Source organism: Carassius carassius, chromosome 31 (assembly GCF_963082965.1).
Source record: "Carassius carassius chromosome 31, fCarCar2.1, whole genome shotgun sequence".
NCBI classification, from domain to species: domain Eukaryota; kingdom Metazoa; phylum Chordata; class Actinopteri; order Cypriniformes; family Cyprinidae; genus Carassius; species Carassius carassius.
The window spans coordinates 25,561,043-25,585,566 of NC_081785.1; the positions used below are offsets into that span (position 1 = coordinate 25,561,043).

The 24,524-nt window shown below is 40.3% G+C and overlaps 1 protein-coding gene across 1 annotated transcript in view; it reads right to left on the reverse strand.

The window, feature by feature from the left end:
* LOC132111952 (SR-related and CTD-associated factor 8-like) overlaps positions 1 to 24,524 on the reverse strand; it is an 88,560-nt gene that overhangs the window by 14,116 nt on the left and 49,920 nt on the right. Inside the window, 9 exon segments of the mRNA XM_059519554.1 lie at positions 9,153 to 9,284; positions 9,373 to 9,410; positions 9,413 to 9,480; positions 9,562 to 9,641; positions 9,733 to 9,909; positions 9,989 to 10,119; positions 14,848 to 15,004; positions 15,103 to 15,264; positions 15,918 to 15,962. Of these exon segments, the coding sequence (XP_059375537.1) occupies positions 9,153 to 9,284; positions 9,373 to 9,410; positions 9,413 to 9,480; positions 9,562 to 9,641; positions 9,733 to 9,909; positions 9,989 to 10,119; positions 14,848 to 15,004; positions 15,103 to 15,264; positions 15,918 to 15,962 (990 nt within the window).

Genomic DNA, 24,524 nt, shown 5'->3' on the forward strand with positions numbered 1-24,524 from the left:
GGTGACCAGCCCTGACTCTGGAAGGATCACCTGAACCTGACTCGACTCTGGGGAGTTCACCGGAACCTGACTCGACTCTGGAAGGATCACCGGAACCTGACTCGACTCTGGAAGGATCACCGGAACCTGACTCGACTCTGGGGAGTTCACCGGAACCTGACTCGACTCTGGGGAGTTCACCGGAACCTGACTCGACTCTGGAAGGATCACCGGAACCTGACTCGACTCTGGAAGGATCACCGGAACCTGACTCGACTCTGGGGAGTTCACCGGAACCTGACTCGACTCTGGGGAGTTCACCGGAACCTGACTCGACTCTGGGGAGTTCACCGGAACCTGACTCGACTCTGGGGAGTTCACCGGCACCTGACTCGACTCTGGAGGGTCAACTGGAACCTGACTCGACTCTGGAGGGTCAACTGGAACCTGACTCGACTCCGGAGGGTCAGCTGTGACTCTCATCCTGTGCAGCGGCGCTGGGCAAGCAGCCATCTTGGGCCATGACTCTGGACAGGTGGCCATCTCGTACTGTGGTGCTGGGCTGGCGGCCATCTGGGGTTGTGGCGCTGGACTGGTGGCCATCTTGTACTGTGGCGCTGGACCGGTGGCCAATTTGGGCATTGGCGCTGGGTTAACAGCCATCTTGTGCTGTGGCGCTAGGCTGACGGCCATCTTGGGCTGTGGCGCTGAACCGGTGGCCAATTTGGGCATTGGCGCTGGGCTGGCGGCCATCTTGTACTGTGGCGCTGGACCGGTGGCCAATTTGGGCATTGGCGCTGGGCTGGCGGCCATCTTGGGCTGTGGCGCTGGAACGTTGGCCAATTTGGGCATTGGCGCTGGGTTAGCGGCCATCTTGTGCTGTGGCACTGGACAGACGGCCATCTTGTGCTGTGGCGCTGGACAGACGGCCATCTTGTGCTGTGGCGCTGGACCGGTGGCCAATTTGGGCATTGGCGCTGGGTTAGCGGCCATCTTGTGCTGTGGCGCTGGACAGACGGCCGTCTTGTGCTGTGGCGCTGGACAGACGGCCATCTTGTGCTGTGGCGCTGGACCGGTGGCCAATTTGGGCATTGGCGCTGGGTTTGCGGCCATCTTGTGCTGTGGCGCTAGGCTGACGGCCATCTTGGGCTGTGGCGCTGGAACATTGGCCAATTTGGGCATTGGCGCTGGGTTAGCGGCCATCTTGTGCTGTGGCGCTGGGCTGGTAGCCAGTTGGGGCAGTGGTGCTGGACTGGCGGCCATCTTGGGTTGTGGCGCTTGGCTGGTTGCCATCCTGGGCAGTGGTGCTGGGCTGACGACCACCCCGCCGGAAGAGACAGAAGTGGCTGGGGCATCCCACCAAAGCCGATGCTGCAGGTAGCGCACAAATTCCCAGAATTCCAGTGTCTCTAACTGCGCCATCTCCTCCTGAGACACTGGATCATCCAGCCCGCCATTAAAATAGTCCTTTAGGGCCGCATCGTTGTAACCCATGCCCTCGGCCAGGGACCAGAACACCTGAGCCAGGGTCCCCACTTCATTGCCCTCTTGGCGGAGGGCGATCAACCGAAGATACTTGGCTCGTCGCTCCGCCATCTTGGCTGGGGAATGGAAAAACGACATACCGCTGGTTCCTAGAATGACGGAGTCCTTCTGTCACGATCGGTGATACAGGAAACCAGAAGATAGAACCAAGTGCAGGTAAGTCATTTATTAGGGGTTAATCCACAGAGAATAAACAGTCCAGGCATGAGTCGAAAACCAGAAGAGCAATCCAAACATAAACTAAACAAGAAGACAAGGCAAGGCAAGGCAAGGCAAGGCAAGATGACGGACATGAATTAACATCAACATTAAACAAGGACTCCGTAACACAGACTCAGACAGACCGGGTATAAATACACAAAAGGATAATGGGGAAACTGGAGACAGGTGGGGAACAATCAATTAACTAAACAAGGAGGAAGGTGACCAAATAAGGAGACAGGAAGTGATAATATGATACACACCGTGGGAACCGGAGGACACCTAGTGGAAACCCAGGGAAAACAACCCAGACACTGTGACATCAGTTGGGGCCACTAAACATGTTATTTAAAGTCACAGGTTAATACATAGGATTACAGTTAGACTGCATGAAGCCCTTGAGACTTTAATAGGTTTATAATGATCAAAGCATAGTTAAAATTGTATCTGCTTACTTTCACTGTTTTATACACTATCTGTTGAAAACAAATGTAATACGTTTTGCCTTGTATTATTTAAATGTTTTCCAGTCGAAGAGAAGCTACTGGCCTCCAAGAGGTTGTGGACACTATTGAAGAGGTTGTGGCAGCAGCCCAGGGACTGCAAGCAGTGTCCACAATGATGAAAGAGCTAATGGAATTTACCAATTCCAATCGGAGGACAACAGTATCCCTTACAGATGCAGAAGCCACAGCTGTCAGAGATGCTTTTGCGTGTATAATCTGCAAAGGTTTGTATAATTTTATATTTTATTCTTCAAAATAATATTTTAAAATATTATTAAATTGTGTAAAATCATCAAGCAGTGACTTAAACTACCATTTTATGTAATAAGAAAAAAATATATAATTTGTTTGTGCTAATTTAAACTTTATGAAAACAACTGATTTACCACTTTCCACAAAGACAACAGTGTTCCACAAATGTATCAAATAGTTCTCAAATACTGTAACTGTAGTATTTAAAACTGTTATCTGAATCAAATTTCCAGGTCCAATGAACGAGAGCCCATGGTTTCATCATGCTGCCAAAGCCTTATTGGCTGCAGGATTTGCATTGAGGAATGGCAAACAAATTCTCCCCCCTGCCCAAAATGCCGTGCTGGTGATTCTGGCAACAACATACAAAGACTCATGGGCCTATCTGATGCATTGGCTGCACTCAGAAACATACTCTTGGATTAATACTATGTACTAGTATTATCAAACGTTGCACAATTGCGTTTTACTGTTGTTTCTTTTGTCCTTCATCTCAAGATATGCAGTTCTAGTGCACAGTTAGATGTGCATCATTCCATTTGGTTATTTCCTTTTGTTTTGCATCCAATCTGTGTATTGTATTATCCAATACAATTTTACACAACAGTTTTTTTTGTTGCAAAATACAAACTGAAGCAAAATGTTTAATATATTTATGTCTTTGTATTAAATAGTTTGAACAAGAAATTTTAAATACAACAGAGTTCTTGGCAAAAAATAGACTTGTCTGTTTATTCAACTGGGATTTGGGCATGGTGGCAGCTAAATACATGCATACATAAATTTAATCCATTATTTGTATACCAAGGCTGATTTTATAGACTTCACAGTAGAAGTCTACTACATGCTTAATTAATACTGCCTAATTAAGACTTCACTGCTTAAAAAAAAAATAGAGAATTGATGTCACTTTCCATACATATCTTTGGGTTACATTTATGAGGTAAAGCAATGCATCCTGAAAAAGGCTATATTCACCGTTCACTGCTTGATTGAAAAGCAGAGAGATGTCTGGAAACTTTTCTACAAAGTCCTGCTCTACATGACATCGGTCCTCCTCAGAAGAAAAGGGGTCCGTTCCAAAGGTAGACATCCAAGTTAGCGACGATCCCAACTCCTGCTGCGCTGGTCCCACATGCCATAGTTAACTAAAGCAGATCTGAAATAAAAAGATGTAAATTTGTTGTATGTGCACATGACAATTCTGAGAAATGCAAAGACAATTTTTAGCATTTTTTTTTATGTTGACAGCAATGCATATTCACTGGGTAACATTTCAGTATGGCAAACACATAGTCACTATTAACTATGACTTTTGACTCATAATTTACTGTTTATTAATAGTTAGTAAGGTAGTTGTTAAGTTTAGGTATGGGGTAGGATTAAGGGATGTAGAATATGATCATGCAGAATAAGGCATTAATATGTGCTTTATAAGTACTAATAAACAGCCAATATGCAAACTAATAAGCAACTAGTTAAAATTGAGAATCGGTCCCCATATTGAAATTTTACCATTCACTGCTTGTTACTTCCTCTGAACATGCTCACCTGTAAACTTCTTCATAAATTACGAGGTTGTTTTTTGAACTACTTTACTTCTAAAATTGATACTATTAGAGATAAAATTGCAACCATTCAGCCGTCAGCTACAGTATCGCATCAGACAGTGCACTATAGACCCCCTTAGGAACAGTTCCACTCATTCTCTACAATAGGAGAGGAAGAATTGTATAAACTTGTTAAATCATCTAAACCAACAACATGTATGTTAGACCCTATACCATCTAAGCTCCTAAAAGAGGTGCTTCCAGAAGTCATAGATCCTCTTCTGACTATTATTAATTCCTCATTGTCATTAGGATATGTCCCCAAAACCTTCAAACTGGCTGTTATTAAGCCTCTCATCAAAAAACCACAACTTGACCCCATAGAACTAGTTAATTATAGACCAATCTCGAATCTCCTTTTTCTGTCCAAGATACTAGAAAAGGAGGTATCCTCACAATTATATTCCTTCTTAGAGAAAAATGGTATATGTGAGGATTTCCAGTCAGGATTTAGACCGTATCATAGTACTGAGACTGCTCTCCTTAGAGTTACAAATGATCTGCTCTTATCATCTGATCGTGGGTGTATCTCTCTATTAGTTTTATTGGATCTTAGTGCTGCGTTTGACACAATTGACCACAACATTCTTTTGCATAGACTTGACACTTTGTTGGCATCAGTGGAAGTGCATTAGCATGGTTTAAATCGTACTTATATGACCGCCATCAGTTCGTAGCAGTGAATCAAGATGTATCATATCAATCACAAGTGCAGTTTGGAGTACCTCATGGCTCAGTACTAGGGCCGCTACTCTTCACGCTTTATATGTTACCCTTGGGAGATATCATGAGGAAACATGGTGTTAGCTTTCACTGTTATGCTGATGATACTCAGCTCTATATTTCTTCGCGGCCCGGTGAAACACACCAATTTGCAAAACTAATGGAATGCATAGTCGATATAAAAAAACTGGATGACGAGTAATTTCTTACTGCTAAATTCTGAAAAAACAGAGGTGTTAATTACAGGACCTAAAAACTCCGCTTGTAATAACCAAGAACACTGTCTAAGACTTGATGGTTGCTCTGTCAATTCTTCGTCATCAGTTAGGAACCTAGGTGTGCTATTTGATCGCAATCTTTCCTTAGAAAGCCATGTTTCTAGCATTTGTAAAACTGCATTTTTCCATCTCAAAAATATATCTTAATTACGGCCTTTGCTCTCAATGTCAAATGCAGAAATGTTAATCCATGCATTTATGACCTCAAGGTTAGATTATTATAATGCTTTATTGGGTGGTTGTTCTGCATGCTTAGTAAACAAACTACAGCTAATCCAAAATGCAGCAGCAAGAGTTCTTACTAGAACCAGGAAGTATGACCATATTAGCCCGGTCTGTCAACACTGCACTGGCTCCCTATCAAACATTGTATAGATTTTAAAATATTGCTTATTACTTATAAAGCCCTGAATGGTTTAGCACCTCAGTATCTGAATGAGCTCCTTTTACATTATAATCCTCTACGTCCGCTGCTTTCTCAAAACTCAGGCAATTTGATAATACCTAGAATATCAAAATCAACTGCGGGCGGCAGATCCTTTTCCTATTTGGCCTATTAAACTCTGGAATAACCTACCTAACATTGTTCGGGAGGCAGACACACTCTTGCAGTTTAAATCTAGATTAAAGACCCATCTCTTTAACCTGGCGTACACATAACATACTAATATGCTTTTAATATCCAAATCCGTTAAAGGATTTTTAGGCTGCATTAATTAGGTAAACCAGAACCGGAAACACTTCCCATAACACCCCATGTACTTGCTACATCATTAGAAGAATGGCATCTACGCTAATATTTGTCTGTTTCTCTCTTATTCCGAGGTCACCGTAGCCACCAGATCCAGTCTGTATCCAGATCAGAGGGTCACTGCAGTCACCCGGATCCAGTACGTATCCAGACCAGATGGTGGATCAGCACCTAGAAAGGCCCTCTACATCCCTGAAAGACAGCGGAGACCAGGACAACTAGAGCCACAGATACAGATCCCCTGTAAAGACCTTGTCTCAGATGACCATCAGGACAAGACCACAGGAAACAGATGATTCTTCTGCACAATCTGACTTTGCTGCAGCCTGGAATTGAACTACTGGTTTCGTCTGGTCAGAGGAGAACTTGCCCCCCAACTGAGCCTGGTTTCTCCCAAGGCCCTCCCATTATTTTGCATTATTGACACACTGTTTTCTTAATGAATGTTGTTCAGTTGCTTTGACGCAATGTATTTTGTTTAAAGCGCTATATAAATAAAGGTGACTTGACTTGACTTGACTGGCATTGTAGCATTGGAAATAATTTTGCTGCTGTAGCCATCAACTGCCAAAACGTGCGTTACACCAAACATCACAAGCTTCTCATTTTTATCAAGGTGTAGTATGTGGCCCATATATTCGGCATTATATGGGACTGGGTTAAGATTACGTGCACCCTAAACAAGGGGGAAACATTTGATTATTGCAGGCTTACATCTTAAACCCATAGCTCATGTATTTACAGAATGTTTTTTGCTACAAGATAATTCTTATAAATGCTGGTTATATTTAATTAAGTTCCACCGCAAATACCACGAAGGAAATTTGAAGTTATCATATTTCACTAACATTCTTTTCTTGCAGGGTTAACATTTAAATGTTTTTGGAATGCTTCCGATAACAAAATGTTTTAGGACTTATGCCACAGTTTTAATGGTGAAGGAAGTAACGAAAGGAAACAAAACTTGATGCATATATATACTTGGATCTCATGACCATGATTTGTGGAACAAGTAATCAAGATTTTTTTCTGTCTAGTAATAGAGGGTGATTGTGATGCCACTTTATCATGCTTATTATTATTGTTTAATACAGAGCACAAGTGTAGCAAAACCTACCTGCCGTCACAATTCGTGGTATGGCTGATGAATTTCTCTCAGCAATTTTCTGACTCGACTTTCTCCTGCACGCACTCCCAGTGAAGATAGAAAGCCAGTCATGAACTTGCGGCCATATGATGACCCCGTCTGTTAAGAAAGTATAACCATGAAATAATGTTTGAGTGATAAGATTATTGTATCCATGACAACCAAAGACTTAGAAGCAAGATATTTAAAAAGTAAAAAACAACGGGACATTTGACTGTACATAACATTTTTGGCATTATCGATAGCCTATTGCTTGAAATCGTAATCGAAACCGGCCTACAGTAAATACATGAAACCTTAAATAAAATGGTTATTAAGCTACAATAGGCTACAATAAAAAGCGACAGGAAATAAAAATTAACACAAAAACTAGTCCCTGTACTTACCTTAAATATAAAACATAATTCAACATATCATGTTTTAATAGCTCACTTTAAGCGTTTATTACAAAATAATTGCTAAAAGTAAATACAATTAAAAGAAAAAAACATCTACAGTTAATTGTTTCGAATATAAAGCTGCCTGTTTCATGAAGGACCAACTTAGCTGTGAATGTCTTGTCCCAAAAACACTGGTCGAACAGTACGAATATAAATAATAATAATAATAATAATAATTAATAATAATAAGATAAAGAAAAAGATGAAAAACGTATTTACCTCATAAATAGATCCAATCATAGCTGCTTCCAGTTCTGTGTCCGATACATGTCTTTTTCGACGAAGGTTGTGTTTACAACAGATTCGTCTAACACTCATTTCAGAGCATCGCTGGGCACCCATTTGTTGCAGATGGGTGGAAATCTCTGCATGAGTCTTGCCACTTTCGAATAAGCCTTTAACCAAATTAATGTATTGGTCTAGAGCGGCCATTGTAAGGTAGACTACCGTATCTGCTACTGTTATGGTGGAACCATAAGTGTGAAGACAAACTGCCGGGTCAGGCCAAATTGGATAACTAAATATCAAAATCAGATTCGTGGTGGAGGCGTTTTTCGTATTTCCCAAATACGAATAAATATTGTATTTGTAAATGAATAAGGAAATAACAAGTCCTTTTTCGATTTTCCGAATTTGATTTCTTAATTGAATATGAAAACAACGAATGATACACGGATTCAGCGCAGCACCCGACTCTGAAATGCACAATGCTCATGTTTATTTAATGAAATCATTGCCTTTTGAAGTTAAATCGTCACATTAAGCCATATTGCAATTCTGGTCTTTCCATCCCCAAATATAAGACCTCCTGAATTTATAATTAAAACTAAGAATTTTTAAGGCCTCAAATTTAAACTAAATTTAAGACTTTTTAAGACCCTGTGGAAACCCTGTATCAATTATTAATGTAAATAACTATTATCATTCAACTATTAATGAACTATATTTAACTGTCTTAATTGTTTACATTTTTATAATGCATTATCTTCTTGTTGATCCACCAGTTTACAATTTTCAACACTCTGTGTTTGCAGTGTACAGACGGGTAGATTTTCACATTGGTCTGATCAAAAACAGCAGCTCTACCAGCATGAGGTGCTTTTGAAGCAGCAGAAATACAGCGGTTTCCCCGGTAACGGTTGTAATCAAAGCAGCGATCATGTTTATTTTATAAATCCATAGCCTTTTGAAATTTGATCGTCACATTCAGCCATATTGCAATTATTGTCTTTCTTGTCCCAAAATTTAGGACCTCTTGAAATCATAATTAAGACTTTCTTGTCCCATTTAAGACTTTTATGGCCTTATATTTGATGCAACTAAATTTAAGACTTTTTAAAGACCTGTGAAAACCCTGTCTATAGTGTTATATGTATACGCATTTGGACTTAAAAGCCATAATGGAGTTGTTTTGTGCATTCCTGTCATCACAAATAAATGGAGCAGCTGCAAATGATTGTAAATCATTGCGTGTTAAGGGCAGGTTTTAGAGTAGCCCTAGTCCAACAATGGAAATTAAGCTTGAGGTTCAAGGCTTTAGGCTCTGCCTGACTTTTTGTTAGCCCTGGCTCGCACTGGCCCGACAGTGGAAAAGCAGCTATTGAGCATTCCAGACATCCAACAGAAGGTGCCGATTTCTACAAGTCAGCTAGTGACACATCACCTTAAAACTATTGTCAAAACATGACTTCTACATATGCTTCACTGCTACATATGATACCTGTTGCTGGTTATCAATGGAGTCATCTATTTTTGCTTCTTGTCCAGGGAGCTGTGGTGGAGCGCTGCTCTGGCCAGGAGGGGGAGAATTTTCAGGACCAAAGATGGCATCCTGGCCCTCCATGGTCATAGACTGTCAAAAATAAGGTGCATTAATAAATATCAAGGTACGAGAAAGACATGAGTGTTCCAACACAAAAATAAATCATAGTTCTATTTACCTTCTGTTGATGATGCTGGTGTTCCATTAGCTGTTTCTGTTTTGCTGCTGAAGGTGCTCGGCCAGCTGATGAAATATTGAGCTATTGATGGACTTTGGCACCACAGGTCTGAGAGGAACAGTAAGAATATTACTTAAAAATAAAAAACATGGTACAGCTTTTCTTGAAACTAGCATACAAAGAACATACAACTGAGATGATGTAGCATCTTTCTTAGAATCCTCACTGTGCTCAGACTCATTCCCAAAATCGAACTGACCCAACAACTTCTACACCACAAGAGAGAAATAATATATATGTTATGCATGGATTAAACCAAAGATTAAACTTTTTCAGCAGTGCTCCAAAAAGGTCTCTCACCTTGTTAAAGGAGGTAACTCTCTGTTCCAGCGGGTTGAGTGTGTTGGCTGCTGCAGCTGCAGTGAGCTGTGCAGTCAGGGCCTGTAGCTGCACCACCAAACCTGCATCCAGCGCCTGCAGCAGAGAGGGCTGAGGTTTCTGCTGCTGCATCTGCAGGCTCTGAATCAGCTGCTGCAACTAGAAACACACACTTACACACCAGTCAAAAATGAGCTGTGCAGAGAACACAGTATTTTCAGTAGTGGAGGAATCTAACCTGCTGGCCTTGTGGACTCTGTAAGATCTGGGCAACCGCAGCCACTGTGTCTGTGTTGGAGATCTGAGACGCCCAGTCTGGGAGACTCTGCAGTAGACTCTTGGCTGGGGTGGCTGGAGTTGCTGGTGTTCCTTTAGAGAACAGAAGTACAGATTTAAGAATGTTTTAGTGAAGAAACAAGCGGAAATGGATATGACAGACTTTTAAACACATTGTCATACTCAATTGTTCCCTCAAGGTGTCAGCATGAACTAGATGATGTTCAATCAGAATTTTCAATCAAGAGTAACAGGGCTAATTTATGTGACTGATTAACGGGTTCACATTAGGGCTGAAACGATTCCTTGAGTAACTCGATTACAAAAAATGATTGAGGCAAATTCCTCTGCCTCGAAGCCTCTTTTAATTTATTTTAAATCTCACGTCAGGTTCTTTTGCAATGATTTTTTTTTATGTGACACAACGCGTTTACAGTACAGACCAAAAGTTTGGACACACCTTCTCATTCAAAGAGTTTTCTTTATTTTCATGACTATGAAAATTGTAGAGTCACACTGAAGGCATCAAGGGCTATTTGACCAAGAAGGAGAGTGATGGGGTGCTGCGCCAGATGACCTGGCCTCCATAGTCACCGGACCTGAACCCAATCCAGATGGTTTAGGGGTGAGCTGGACCGCAGACAGAAGGCAAAAGGTCCAACAAGTGCTAAGCATCTCTCGGGGAACTCCTTCAAGACTGTTGGAAGACCATTTCAGGTGACTACCTCTTGAAGCTCATCAAGAGAATGCCAAGAGTGTTCAAAGCAAAAGGTGGCTACTTTGAAGAACCTAGAATATGACATATTTTCAGTTGTTTCACACTTTTTGTTATGTATATAATTCCATATATAATTCCACATGTGTTAATTCATAGTTTTGATGCCTTCAGTGTGAATCTACAATTTTCATAGTCATGAAAATGAAGAAAACTCTTTGAATGAGAAGGTGTGTCCAAACTTTTGGTCTGTACTGTACGTCACCCACAAATTGGAAGGAGACACAAGCGCTGCGTCCAAAATCGCATACTGCAAGGAGTCAGCATTGTTTTGATTTGAGGGCGTGGGGCAAATGTAAAGAGAACGTCGTGGCGTGTGTCCATTGCAAGATAGAGCTGGCATACAACAACTAGGGCCCAATGATTTCAGTGATGCAGAAAACGCGGACGGAATCGCGGAATCCAATCATAAAAACGGAATTTACAGTTTAACGCGGAATGGCACAGAATTTGCCAAATTTTGAATGAATTAATCAAAAATAGGTCATTGCACTTACATCAAATCACGATATGGACTAATATCTGTAAATATTAAGCCGGAACAGTCTATTTAAATATGAATCCTGAATGTTCTGCATGTCTCTGTTAAAGAATGGAGCAGAAGAGCAAATTCTTTTATCACACACACTGAAGCGCGCGTGACGATTAAAATGTATTCAGACACCTTCAACATTTCTCACATTATCACAATTTATTTGTTATAGTTTAGAAATTGGTAATAAAATATGACAAGAACTCAGAGTTCCACTGTGTCAGAACAAATTCATCTTGATAATGTCAGATAACTTTGATAGAAAAATATGTAATGGAATCAACCAAAACTTCAGACAACTGTCAGTATGACAATATTTACACAACTATCCATACTTTGTTGAACAATAACCAAGCAATGCTTAATTGTGTTCAGTCTGTGCTATGAAAAGGTTGAAGTGAAGTGAAGTGAAAGTGACATTCAGCTAAGTATGGTGACCCATACTCAGAATTTGTGCTCTGCATTTAACCCATCCGAAGTGCACACACACACACACTGAACACACACCCGGAGCAGTGGGCAGCCATTTATGCTGCAGCGCCCGGGGAGCAGTTGGGGGTTCAATGCCTTGCTCAAGGGCACCTAAGTCGTGGTATTGAAGGTGGAGAGAGAACTGTACATGCACTACCCCCACCCACAATTCCTGCCATCCCGGGACTCGAACTCACAACCTTTCGATTGGGAGTCCGACTCTCTAACCATTAGGCCACGACTTCCCCTATTAGCATTAGCAATTAAATTAGCATTAGTTGCATTAGCAATTAAAGAAATAAACACTTAAGCAAAACATGGTCAGGTCCCTAATTTAATATAATATATATATATCAATTTCACTGGTAGTCTACAGTATGAAGAATTTTGGGTATAATATTTCACAGTTTGATGTATTTTGCTATTAGGGATGGGTGTTTTCCACAAATATCACATTCGAATATTTGAGCTCACAAAAAACGAATATTCGAATATTCGTTTATTTAAATTAAGTTTAATGAGTCAGACGTTATTTTTCAGCAACATTTGTTTTCGTCATTTTGAACAAGCTTACAATAAGCTTGAACATTACACATCGTGTTTTGTAGCTGAAAACCTTTAACAATGCGTGCAAACAAACAAAAGTACAGATTAAAAGCAAAAAAAAAAGTGAACAAAGAAAAAACGTAAAGCAGCCTGCAGCAATTAGGCTATTGTACACTTAACTTTTAAACTGTTTTCCTATTGTTTCAAATGTTCTTGTTAAGAAATACGGGCATGTAAACATGATTGGGGGAAAGTCGGCTCCTTAGTCTGTTAACAATAAGGCCAGCCGCGGAGATAACGCGCTCTGACGACACAGACGTAGGCGAATACGTTTTGTGAAGCGCTTCGTGTTTTCGTTTCACCACTGAATGGGATCCTCATCTGGTGGAATACATGGCTCCAGCAAGAACTGTTCCCACTCGTCTCGGCTGGACTCTCTGTAATCATCGCTGGAGAACTGGCTCAGCCTTTTCGGATGAGTGGGCATTGCATCTTCTTCATCGTTGGTGACAGCGGCTGCATCCGCACCACTCGCATCAAGGAAAATGTTCTCATAATGTTCTAAAAAGGTTTTTTTTCTTACTTCTCTCATGTTTTCATCGAGAAACCTGAGATGTTTGTGCCGAGGGTCTAGGGCAGACGCGAGAAGAGGAGTTTTCACGGCATTCTCCAAGTTAGCGGTGTTTATTCGTTGCTCGAGAGATGCTGCAACAATGTTCTTGGATCACTTTCTGTGATTCTCCACGGCATATTTGAAGTACTAGAAGACCGCAGTTCTTTTAGGGGGTGTTCACATATCGCGTCTTTTGCATGCTCAAGTTCGTTATTTCCAATGTAGGCGCGCAGTATGCGCGCTCATAATGGAAGCGACGCGGTGGCGATGCGCACGCGGTGCGACGCGGTCCCGTTTTTTCCAGGCGCGTCCGAACAGCATCGAGTTAAAAGCATCTCAACTTTCAGAATGCTGCAAGCGCACCGCAGGTCATGTGACAAGAACTAAACATTCAGCTTCATCCTTTCCTGTAACAACGTTGAAAGCTCAGCCAAGATGAAGGAACAGCTGATCATAGCTGTATATGGTTTGCCATTTTGAAATAAATTTAGTAGCAGAGCTACTGAAAGCGATTTTTTTTGTGCTGCAAATCCATTTATCCTTTGCTGAAATTTCCGCGTCTTCATGGAGAGAACGCGTCGCCTCAGGAGCGCTTCTGCCCGAGCGCTTTGGAAAGAAGGAGAAAGCTGAGCACATAGCCTTTTCCACGCCTTCGCGATATGTGAATGGCCCCTAAATCATTCATTAATTATTTTTTGCTTGCATACACCTTCAAATATGCCGTGGAGAATCACAAAAAGTGACCAAATTAGGTTTTATTGTGAACTTTTTTTTTTTTTTTTTTTTTGCGAAATTCGAATATCATTTTTATTTATCGAATAATTAGAGCAGAACGAATATTCGAATGTTCGACTATCCGTGCACATCCCTATTTGCTATACTCACTTACATAAATGAACCAGTGTCCTGCACCCACCACTAAAACAATATAATCAATTATATCTGATTTTTAGTTTGACTGTGGATAAATTCTTGTTAAAACTACAAAGTAATTCAATCAAGAGCAGTAAGTGATTAACATTAAAGACACTGACAGCAGAGCTAGTAAATTAGGCGCGGTCACTTTTAGAGACAGTGCATCCATTATAATGATACACATCCGATTTCTTTCCAACTCTTTACTTTCACTTAAGTCATAACTACAGACTTTTCGAACACACTTTCCAAGACAGGTATTTTGACATATTTAGTATGTATTTGTCGGTACAAAAGCAAGAAAACTTTGAGACGCGTTTCTGCGTGTGTCCTGAACACCAGAACCAGAACGGTGTTGAATTAAGCTCTTTCGCATCCTTTTCTGTTTGTTTAAACTGTGATTTGTATTTGTTCATTCAGGAGCAGGAGGACACGAACGTCCTGAAGGAGAGCTCAGTTCAGTGTTGCTGTCCATGAGACGTGGCTCACTCGCGCACACCGAATACAGTACGCGAGTAACCAGCTACTCAGTTCAGCTTTCCCGCATCGCGGGGCTGAAGCCAACTTGATGTGTTGAATGCTCAGAGCACGTTATAAAATGTATTTTTAAAATACACATTTCTGGTTAAATAAATGCTCATAGTAAATCATAGCATATTGCCTAAAACGTAAGGTAGGTACAAAAATAATCAGTGATACATTTGCGACCTCATTAAAATTAGGGTCACAATGTAATTTCAAAAGGTTGCATATGCGACCATTTTGGTCGCAGTGTAGTTCCCTGTAATCACTTTTTTAATTATTAAGGGCAGAATAGTAGGTGAATGAGTGGTGAAGGAGGGCATTATAGGTCTTAATTTGGCCCTGCATATTGACTTTGGTTGGTGTAATTGCTTTCACTTAATATAAAACATGCTGCCACAACAGTGTATTGTTTCACAGAGGATGCATTATGAGTGTGTAACTTACCGGGAGTAGTGCTGTTGATGGGTATGGCACTACTGACAGAGACTGGCGTAACGCTAGGTGTTGGGAGCCCTGCTGCCATATCCAGTAGAGGCTGGACAATGTCACTCTTAAAGACATTGTTTTTCTGCCATAGATTTAGTACTCTGACGAATTTACTCTGCAAGGCAACATTGAAAATGGAAAATAAGCAAAATTAAAAACTGTCTAGACAAGAACTTTACTATTTGATTACAGGGACATGAGAAACAAACGCACTTTGTCATCAGCTGGGCAGCGGTAGAGGTTTTGGAACGTTGTAATGATGTTCTTACTAAAACGTGGAGCGAAAACATCTTTCTCTTGCCCAAACTGGTGACGAGACTGTCGTACAATGGAGTCGACGACATAAAGACCGGGGACTTTGTACTCAGGCTTGCACTACACACACAAAAGAAAAAGAAATAATGAATGATAAAAAAGTGTTTGGGGTCTGGGGTTCAAATCACCACATAATATATCATTTTTGAAGGTAAACTTGACAGTCAGTGATTTTCAATGCATTTTAAATTCAGAACCATCAGCTTTGTATCATCACAGCAAGGGTAAACCACATTGAGCTCTGGGTTTGGAAGCACTTTTAGCGAAGCTCTGTAGTCCTTCATAAAAACACTTTTAAGACAAAGTGCCTGTGCTCACACTGTGATTAGCATGCAAAAGGCTGTGCAAAAAGCATTTTCACATAAAACATATTTAAAATATCTCATTAAATACCACAAGTCTTTGGTGGTCTTAGGTAAGTAAGATTTAGTGACATTCTGGATCCAAAAGTTGAATTTCACTGAATGGTGTTGCTGCAAAATAATACTATAAAAAATTTTACAGACCAAGTTACATTAAGATATTTTCATTAATGATAAATAATTAATGCATTAGAGAGTGAAAGTCTTAATGATACTAATTATCTTTATTCTACATGAGAGACTTCACATATGAATATATAAATACAGTTTAGCAACACTTGAGCTCCCTTTAGGCATTTCCAAACTTCCAAATATTGTTTATTTTGCATTTGCAAGAAAATAACAACTGACCTTCTGAATAAATTTCTCCACACTTTGGACGACATGCTTGTAGCACTGAAAAAAAAAAAGCTTCAATCTTTAATATGAAGATTAAGGTGTGTACTGTACATTAATAACATGAACTGAAGATGAGTTTCACCTTCATTTCAGCACTGACCACATCATTTAAATAAAGAGCCAGAGCTGTACATAAAGTGACAAAGACCATTAAAATACACATCAGTATCTCTGTGACTTGTCACATATGTCCAGTTTCCTTTCCTCATCATTGTATATGTGGGCTCTATAATTAATTAATTTTACAAACGTTTAAATTGCACAGATGGCAGTTTTTAATGTCAACTTTTTAATAAAAGAACTATGTTTCCACTCCAATTTGTTGATGAAATATAAACATTACAACAGTGGCTGTAATCAAAACTTTTTAAATAAAAGATTTATTCATATATACATTAAATCTGTGTTTCCCCAATCACTGTCAGGTGTGCCATAGAAAATAATAAAAACTTTATTTCTATTATATTTTGTTATTACGTATTGTTATTTTAAATCAATGCTATTGGTAATTTTTATTTCTGTTTGTGGGTTTTACGATTTTATCAGTTAACTTGAATGTGTAGTTTACATCGATTTGTTTAAATGAAAATCGGTTTTCTTTTTAACATCCGCTAACGCTCCACTCAGGGCTCCCGTAGTTCTAAATGGGCTCAACCCTCCCCTTCAGGGAAGCTGTGGCCTAATGGTTAGAGGGTCAGACTTGTAACCCGAAGGTCGCAGGTTCGAGTCTTATATATAATATAATATACAGGTGGGGGGAGTGAATGAACTGCTCTCTACCCCCCTCAATACCCATGGCTGAAGTGCCCTTAAGCAAGGCACCTGTACCGCCAATTGCTCCTTGGGCGCTGGAGCAAATAGCTGCCCACTGCTCCGGGTGTGTGTTCACAGGCTGTGTGTTTTTTGTGTTCCCTACTCGCTGCTGTGTGTGTGTGCACTTGGATGGGTTAAATCCAGAGTTTGGGTTACAATACTAGGCAAAGGTCACGCTTTTTCTTTTTCTTTTTTCACCACTGGATCCTCAAACTGTCAGCGAAACCTCATAAATCCACAGACCTACATTCAGAATGAAGTGTCTGGATCTATGCTTGTTTGCAATGTAAAGGTAAATAAAGAACTGATGTTTGAATAAGTACAGCGTTTTCTTTACTCAAGAAACAATATTTTAATGTTTTGTGTGTGTTTGAAGAGCAAAGAAGAGAGAGTCTTAACATTTTTCATCTAGGTGTACCTAATATATTGTTCCCTTTCAAGGGAACTTCGAACTGCATCCTCTAGGGGCCGCTATGGGGGAACACCTCGTCGTGACCCGTGTCTGAAGCATACATTGAAAAAACACCAACTTGTTGGCTGGCTACAGCCTCTGACGTCACTACCGGCGTGACTATAAACAGGCACCGGGAGAACACGCCATTTTCTTCTTCATCTTCACTGACTGTTCTGTTTGAAGCGTGCATCTGAAAGAACTGGTAAGAGCGATCTTTCTCTGTATATCATGGCGACTACTAGCAAGCGTTTAGACAAAATGTGATAAAATGTGCTGAAGGTTAGTAATATCGTTTAAAAATGAATTATCATTAAAACCGTGTTTGATTATCGCGGTTTTAATAACTCGCTATTAAATCATGTCCAGCCAGCAACAGTCTGACGCAAGCGCAGCGCACAATGTTTTTTTTGTTTTTTTTCGAGAAGGAATGGCGAAAGTCAGTGACTTTTCTATGCTTTTCTATGCTTCTACACTTTTCATTGTAAGGAAGGAAATGCCACAGAATTTAATCTTTCTTTAAATTAAGTGCATAGAGTTGCTTGTTTTATTAGTTGTTTGTTGATTATTAAATATAAAACTTGCTGAAATGTTTTCAGTGTGAGCATCAACTATTTTTGAACACTTTCATCTCGTTTCAACAAAACCGTGATAATATTGATAATCGTGATAATTTTAGTCACTATAATCATGATATTAAATTTTCATACCGTCCCATCCCTAAAAAACAGTAAACAAATTTCACCCAAATTTAATTTGTCTTTTAATTTATGAAATTTAAACACATTTTCTTTTTGGTAAATAAAGGGGATTTGCTTTTAAAATTAAAACATGGAAGAAATATTGTGATTTATTTCTTTAAAAAATAAAGTTTTATAAATTTTTTCAACAGTAGCAGCATCACATACATTTTACTAAATAATAGTAATATTTCTAGCACAATGCCTTTATGTAAAAATTAACTTTATTAGGCCTAATGAATGCATATTTGTCATTTTAACTGAACTTAAGACTGGTGGTGATGCTTAAGATATTTTTGGTCATTGAGGGTTTTTGTAAAAAAAATAGTAATAGATCATATTAATTATTATTAAAAGATAATGCTACTACTAATTCTACTATCATACTAATGTATATAGAATGTACTATGAATTGATGAGCTGCTGGGCTCATGAATATTAATCACGTTGTCTGCGTTCGGTCAAAATGATTTGCTGAAATCAAAACAGGCACGGTAAGAGGTCAGCGCCAGCCAATGAAAATGCCATTTGCGCATTAGCTCCGCCCACTACCGGAGAAACCGGTATGTCTTCTGCTTGTTCGAAAATGAATATGAATAATTCTAAATGAACTCCATTATTTTGACAGGAGAAGACAACAAAGAATAGTTTACATATATTGTGTCAATTCAGCGTGGTAAGACTCTCGCTCTCGACTCTCTCTTTGCATGTGTGAGAAACAGTGCTATTAGTAAAGAGACGGTTGAGTCGTGCTCCTTCACAAAGAGTTTACAGAGCATCAGGTGCGCTGTGCGTCCATTGAGATGAACTGAAAAGTTCAGATCGCTTGATGGAGAGAGAACTCTGAAGCTCAGATGCTGAAATTTATGCAAGCGTCATGCGCTTCGGTCTATGTAGTAAACAAACCCGCACGTCTCTGCCATTCATTAATTCACACAGAGACGCGAAGAACACGGATTCATATTTCAAACAACTTTTGCGGCTTAACATTTACAGATACTGGTCCATATGGAGATTTGATTTGATTAATTTATGCTAACTTTGACAAATTCCATGACTGTCCATATTAAAATGTAAGTTTCATTTTCATGACTGGATTTTGAGATTCCGTCCTCGTTTTCTGCTTCGCGGAAATCATAGCGCTGAACCCTTTCTTTTACTGTCTATTGCTGAACCGGGTTTGAACGGGACCTCGGTACTAACGGTACTTAAAGAAAGAGCCTTCTCAATTCTCCTGCACTGCGTATGTAGAGCTGTTAGAGGCTCTTCTTGCATCCCTCGGTTTCGGCATTAGAGTAAATCTGCCGACATCGAGGTGATGATGAAAGAGCTAAAAAAAAATTTTTTCTTTCTGCGGGGGAGACATCCTCTCTTAAGCTCCCTCCTTGCAAGGCATACGCAGCAGCAGGTCAGGCTGTGGTTTGTTACACACGATGGTGGTGCTTCAAGCATATCAGGCTGATCTGCTAAGAGACCTGGATGGAGGCGAGGGCCTTTCTTCTGATCAGGTAGCCGCGCCGCACCACGGACCTCTCTCCATGCTACCAAGCAGGCCGCCTCCACCATGGGTGGGACTAGAGCGGCCATGGTGGCAGCGGAGAGACGTCTGTGGATGAACCTGGCAGACATTGGGAAGAAAGAAAAGGCTTTCTTCTCGATACTCAGGTTTCGCCTTCTGAACTTATCAGTATTTCCATTGAGACGGTGATCGAGGAGTTCAGGGAGACGAAGGCGCTCTCTGCTCATTTCAGATCTTTCATTCCACGAAGGTCCAGGTCAGAGCACGAATAACATAGGGGTCCTGGCCTGTCTCAATCTGAGGATCAAAGACGGGCACAAAAGGCTAGTGTCGCGACTCACGCTCCTCCCCCACCTGCGGGCAGGGGTAAGAGGAATCGTGGGTCATGTGGAGGTAAGCAGAACCTAAAGGATGTGATCCAGGCAGCGTTCTCGTCCGAATCAGAGTGATACCAAGGAATCTACTTATTTCCTTCAGGGATATTTTACTTCTGCTTTTATCCTCCCCTTCCTAATTCCCCTGTAACCACCAGCTCTCCACCTGATCAAGGTTAGGTGGAAACCTCTCTAATAACAGTCTCCTATACTGGACCTATAATGTTTTTGGTTGGTTTTATGTTCATAGCAACCACCTGACTGATGGTCCAGACTAAAAGGAGGCGCCCCTTGAGCGGGGCTTCAGCGCAGGAGGGTGGGTGAGTATGTAACCCTCTCTGTATATACTTATGTGTATTAAATTGCTGGTGGTAATGTGTCTACTAATAAATTCTGTGAGTTTCCTTTGCAGTGCTCAATTACAGTGTTTACTAAACTCTCACCAGCACCAGCCATCCGGCTTCATGTTCTGGTATTAGGTGGCTGAGATCACAGGCTTCTGTGGGAGCCTCCTTGATCATCAGGCCTGGCATAGCACTGCAGGGAATTTCATGAATGTCCGCACTTAGTGCTGAATGTCAGCACTTAGTGCTGCTGTCGCATCTAGTGGGAAGTGGAGGTGGCAGTTACAGAAGTCTTCTTGTATATGCTACCTCAGGTGATGCTCCCCTCGCCCGAGGTTTGTAAAATTGAGCTTGCCTCTCCCGTGCGATTCAGCGCCTCTGTGATGCTTAGGAACCTTTACGTACACAAGCTAAGCTTTGTGTACTTTCTCAAAACCACATGGTGGTCAGTGTGCACGTTAACACTTTGCACACTTCTAAAATTCTCTACGGTAAGGGTTACGCGCTCTGCCTTGTTCCCTTTCTTGAGATGATTAGACCTTGGTTCCTTGTAGGGCTGAAACGATTCCTCAAGTAACTCAAGTAACTCGATTACAAAAAATGATCGAGGCAAATTCCTCTGCCTCGAAGCCTCTTTTAATTTATTTTAAATCTCACGTCAGGTTCTTTCGCAATAATTTTTTTTTAATGTGACACAACGCGTTTACGTCACCCACAAAGCGGAAGGAGACACAAGCGCTGAGTCCGAAATCACATACTGCATGGAGTCAGCAGTGTTTTGATTTGAGGTCGCGGGCAAACGTAAAGAGAACGTCCAGGAAATTCACACATTATTTTTTTTTAAGGTTTAGTCACACAACATTTCTTCCATGTTTTATTTTTAATAGTAAATCCCCTGTTTACCGAAAAGTTAAGTTAATTTTCAAAAATTAAAAGATAAATTAAATTAATGTTTTATGTGTTTAATGTGCATCTCAGAAAATGCTTTATTTAAAACCCCAACTGAATGGCACTTAATTCATCTGTCAATTTTATTGTCATTGTTCACAGTGCAAGTACAGACAAAGAAACAATGGGTAATAATTAAATGTTTATTTTTGATGTATGCATTGCATTCTATGCATTAAAAATATATAAAATTTTCTAAAAAAGGAAACTTGAGTTGTATATTAAAGTGAGGGAAGAGCTGGCCAGTCAGCTTGTAAATGTGACCCACTTCTCAACAACTGCCGACATATGGAGCAGCCGAACATGTGAGCCATACCTCAGTTTGACGGTCCACTATATAGACAATTGGGAGTTGAAAAGCAAGTGCCTTCAGACGAGCTTTCTTCCTGAGGATCACACTGGCGGGATCATCGCACAAGGCCTGCAAGATGCTCTCATGTCATGGAATTTAAATGAAGCTCCTCAGGTGTGCATCACCACCGATAACGGCGCTAACATCGTCAAAGCTGTGAGCCTGAACCACTGGACACTTCTACAGTGTTTTGGCCATCGCCTGCATCTTGCAATTGGTGAGTGTTTTTTACCACTGTGATAAAATAGTAATTATCTTTATTGATATATGAGTCTGCGATAATTAATGCGATGGCTCAGCTTGTCATAACATATGTTTCCCATGCCAATAAAGCTGTATTGAATATTATTAGAGAGAGAGAGAGAGAATGAATGCGAGTGATTTTTCAAAAAAGTACATACTGTACTATACTAGCTTAGGCACCTTAGAGTTACATGTTCTTTCTTTTTCTGCATTAGTGTGTCAGTAGACTGCTCTTTATTGTGCATTTTTTTATATTTTGAAACTTATATTTTTTGATAGCATCTTCACTTTTACACAGTACTATATAAATAAATAATTACCAAGAATTAGTTTAGTGTTAGGCTGAGTGGATTTCTTCACAATTACTATACCCTTTTAAATTATTATAACATTTTAAATGTTTGTTTTCATTCTCAGAGAGAAGCATGAAGGACCCCCGTATTGACCGTGCTGTTGCTGTGTGCAAGAAGGTAGTGAGCAGCTTCTCTTTCAGTTGGAAGAGGAGGAGAGACCTGGCCACAGCGCAGTGAGAGCTAAATCTCCCGGCACACCAGCTCATCAGTGAGTCTCCTACCAGGTGGGGATCCCGAGAGAAGATGATTGAGCGGGTACTGGAGCAGGAGCAAGCTATTTCTCAAGTCTTGGCTGCAGACAAGAAAACCCGGCATCTCGTTCTCACCTGGCAAGACCTGGAAGTTCTAGAGTCAGTGCACAAGGCTCTCAAACCTCTCCTGGAATTCACCGACGCTCTGTCCGGTGAGAGCTATGTCACAGTGTCCTATGTCAAGCCTGTTCTCCATCTCTTCCAGTCCAGCCTCTTGGCACGTCAGGAGAATGACACCCCACTGACCCAGTCTATCAAAGCCTCCATCCTGGATTACCTGAGGGAGAAGTATTCTGATCCTTCCACTAACGACCTGCTGGACTTTTGCAGGCTTAGTGGATCCCAGGTTCAAGATAACATACTGCACAGAAAAAAAGGTGGATGCCATCAAGAGCAGAGCCATAACCGAGATGGAGGCAATGCTCTATGAGACTGACCAGGGCACAGCTGAGTTGGCTGCTTCACTGCCTCAAAATGCAACAACGGTATCACAGCCAGAAGAGCCACTAAGGAAGAAATCCCTGGGCAGCTTCTTTAAAACTGCAGCAACATCTTCCGCCACACTGTCGCAGAGAGAGCTTATTGAAAAAGAGTTGTCTGCCTACTTGCAGTCTGTTAATGTTGACAGTGAAGCAAATCCATTGCAGTGGTGGAACGACCATGAGGAAATGTTCCCAAACCTGAAAAATGTGGCAAAAAATATCTGTGTGTGCCCGCCACCAGTTCCCCATTGGAAAGGGTATTTAGTACCAGTGGTAGTATAGTTACATGCCATCGAGCATCTCTCAAACCAGACGCCGTTGATAGGCTTGTGTTTTTGGCACAAAACCTCTAAACAACCTGGTATTCCCTGGTTGTTGTTACAAAGGGACAACATAGTATGCACGAAATACAACTACATATTTTTTTACTTTTTATTTGTGTCATATATTTCATGCAGAAGAAACCAAAACTAAAGCTGCAAACTTTTACATATTGGACCAGATTCACCTTTTGTGAATTGTTTTATGTTTAGGTATTGTGTTTGAAACCATAGGATTGTTTATTAAAAAACTAAAAGGAGGGTCACAATTAAGTGCTTTACTGCAGGGCAACGCAAGCAAATGCATCTTATATGAGATAAATAATATATAAAAAATATATATTAACCAGCTGAAATGTTTTGAAATCCCTTGTACACTACTTGATCGAGAAAAAAATCCTGTCTTCAACTCTGCCTGTGTCAGTTTGAGTCTTGTTTAAGATTTAATTACCTGCTGTCAATATGCTCCTCTGGTGGTCAAGGATTATGGAAAGTGAAACTTAAATCTATAGGGGTGGTTGGATATATTCAGGCACGTTAAAATATTTATTTGAAGCTTCTTTCTTTTCAGATTATTATTTACAGCATTATTTTAATAGACTGTATATTCATTTATTGGGAGAAAACCAGTAGTTCTATGCGAAATCAGATATTTCAGCTCCCCCATATAACCAAAATGGCAAGATCATAACACCCGGCGAATATTGGACTGTGAGATTGGTATTCGAATCAGGCTCCTCCTATCAAAGCATCAAATCTTCGACTTTTCTAGAGGACCCCTAATGCACATATAAATATTTATATAACATATACAGAATAACATATATACATATGGAAAAATAAGGATTAGCTCACCATCTACTGAGCTTTCTTTTCTTTTCCAACATTTGATTTCCTATTATGCAGCTATTTTTTATTTTACTGATTTTGAAATTACCTGTGACACCCTGCACAAAAGCGCATTATATTTGTTTTAAATATCCTAGTGGCATTATGCACAACAGGTGCACTTAAATTTAGTGTTGTTTTGAAATGTCATCTTAATGACAACATGCACAAAAGGGCACTTTTTTATTTGTTTTAAATTATTGTAGTGGCATTATGTACAATAAGTGCAATTTAATTTTGTGTTTTGAAATGCCATGTGAGTTACAGCATGCACAAGCGTGCCCTAATGTCTTGTTTTGAAATGTTGTCTGACAATTTTGCACAAAACATGCACTTTCTGTTGCCAATTTTATGTTTGTGCCACTCACTGTTTAATAAATACTATTATGTTAACTTTGACTTTGTTGTGATATCCCCTTTTTTGCATGAAAGTTTAAAATTAGCATATATTAATGCAGTATGAAAAAAAATGTTTTAATGT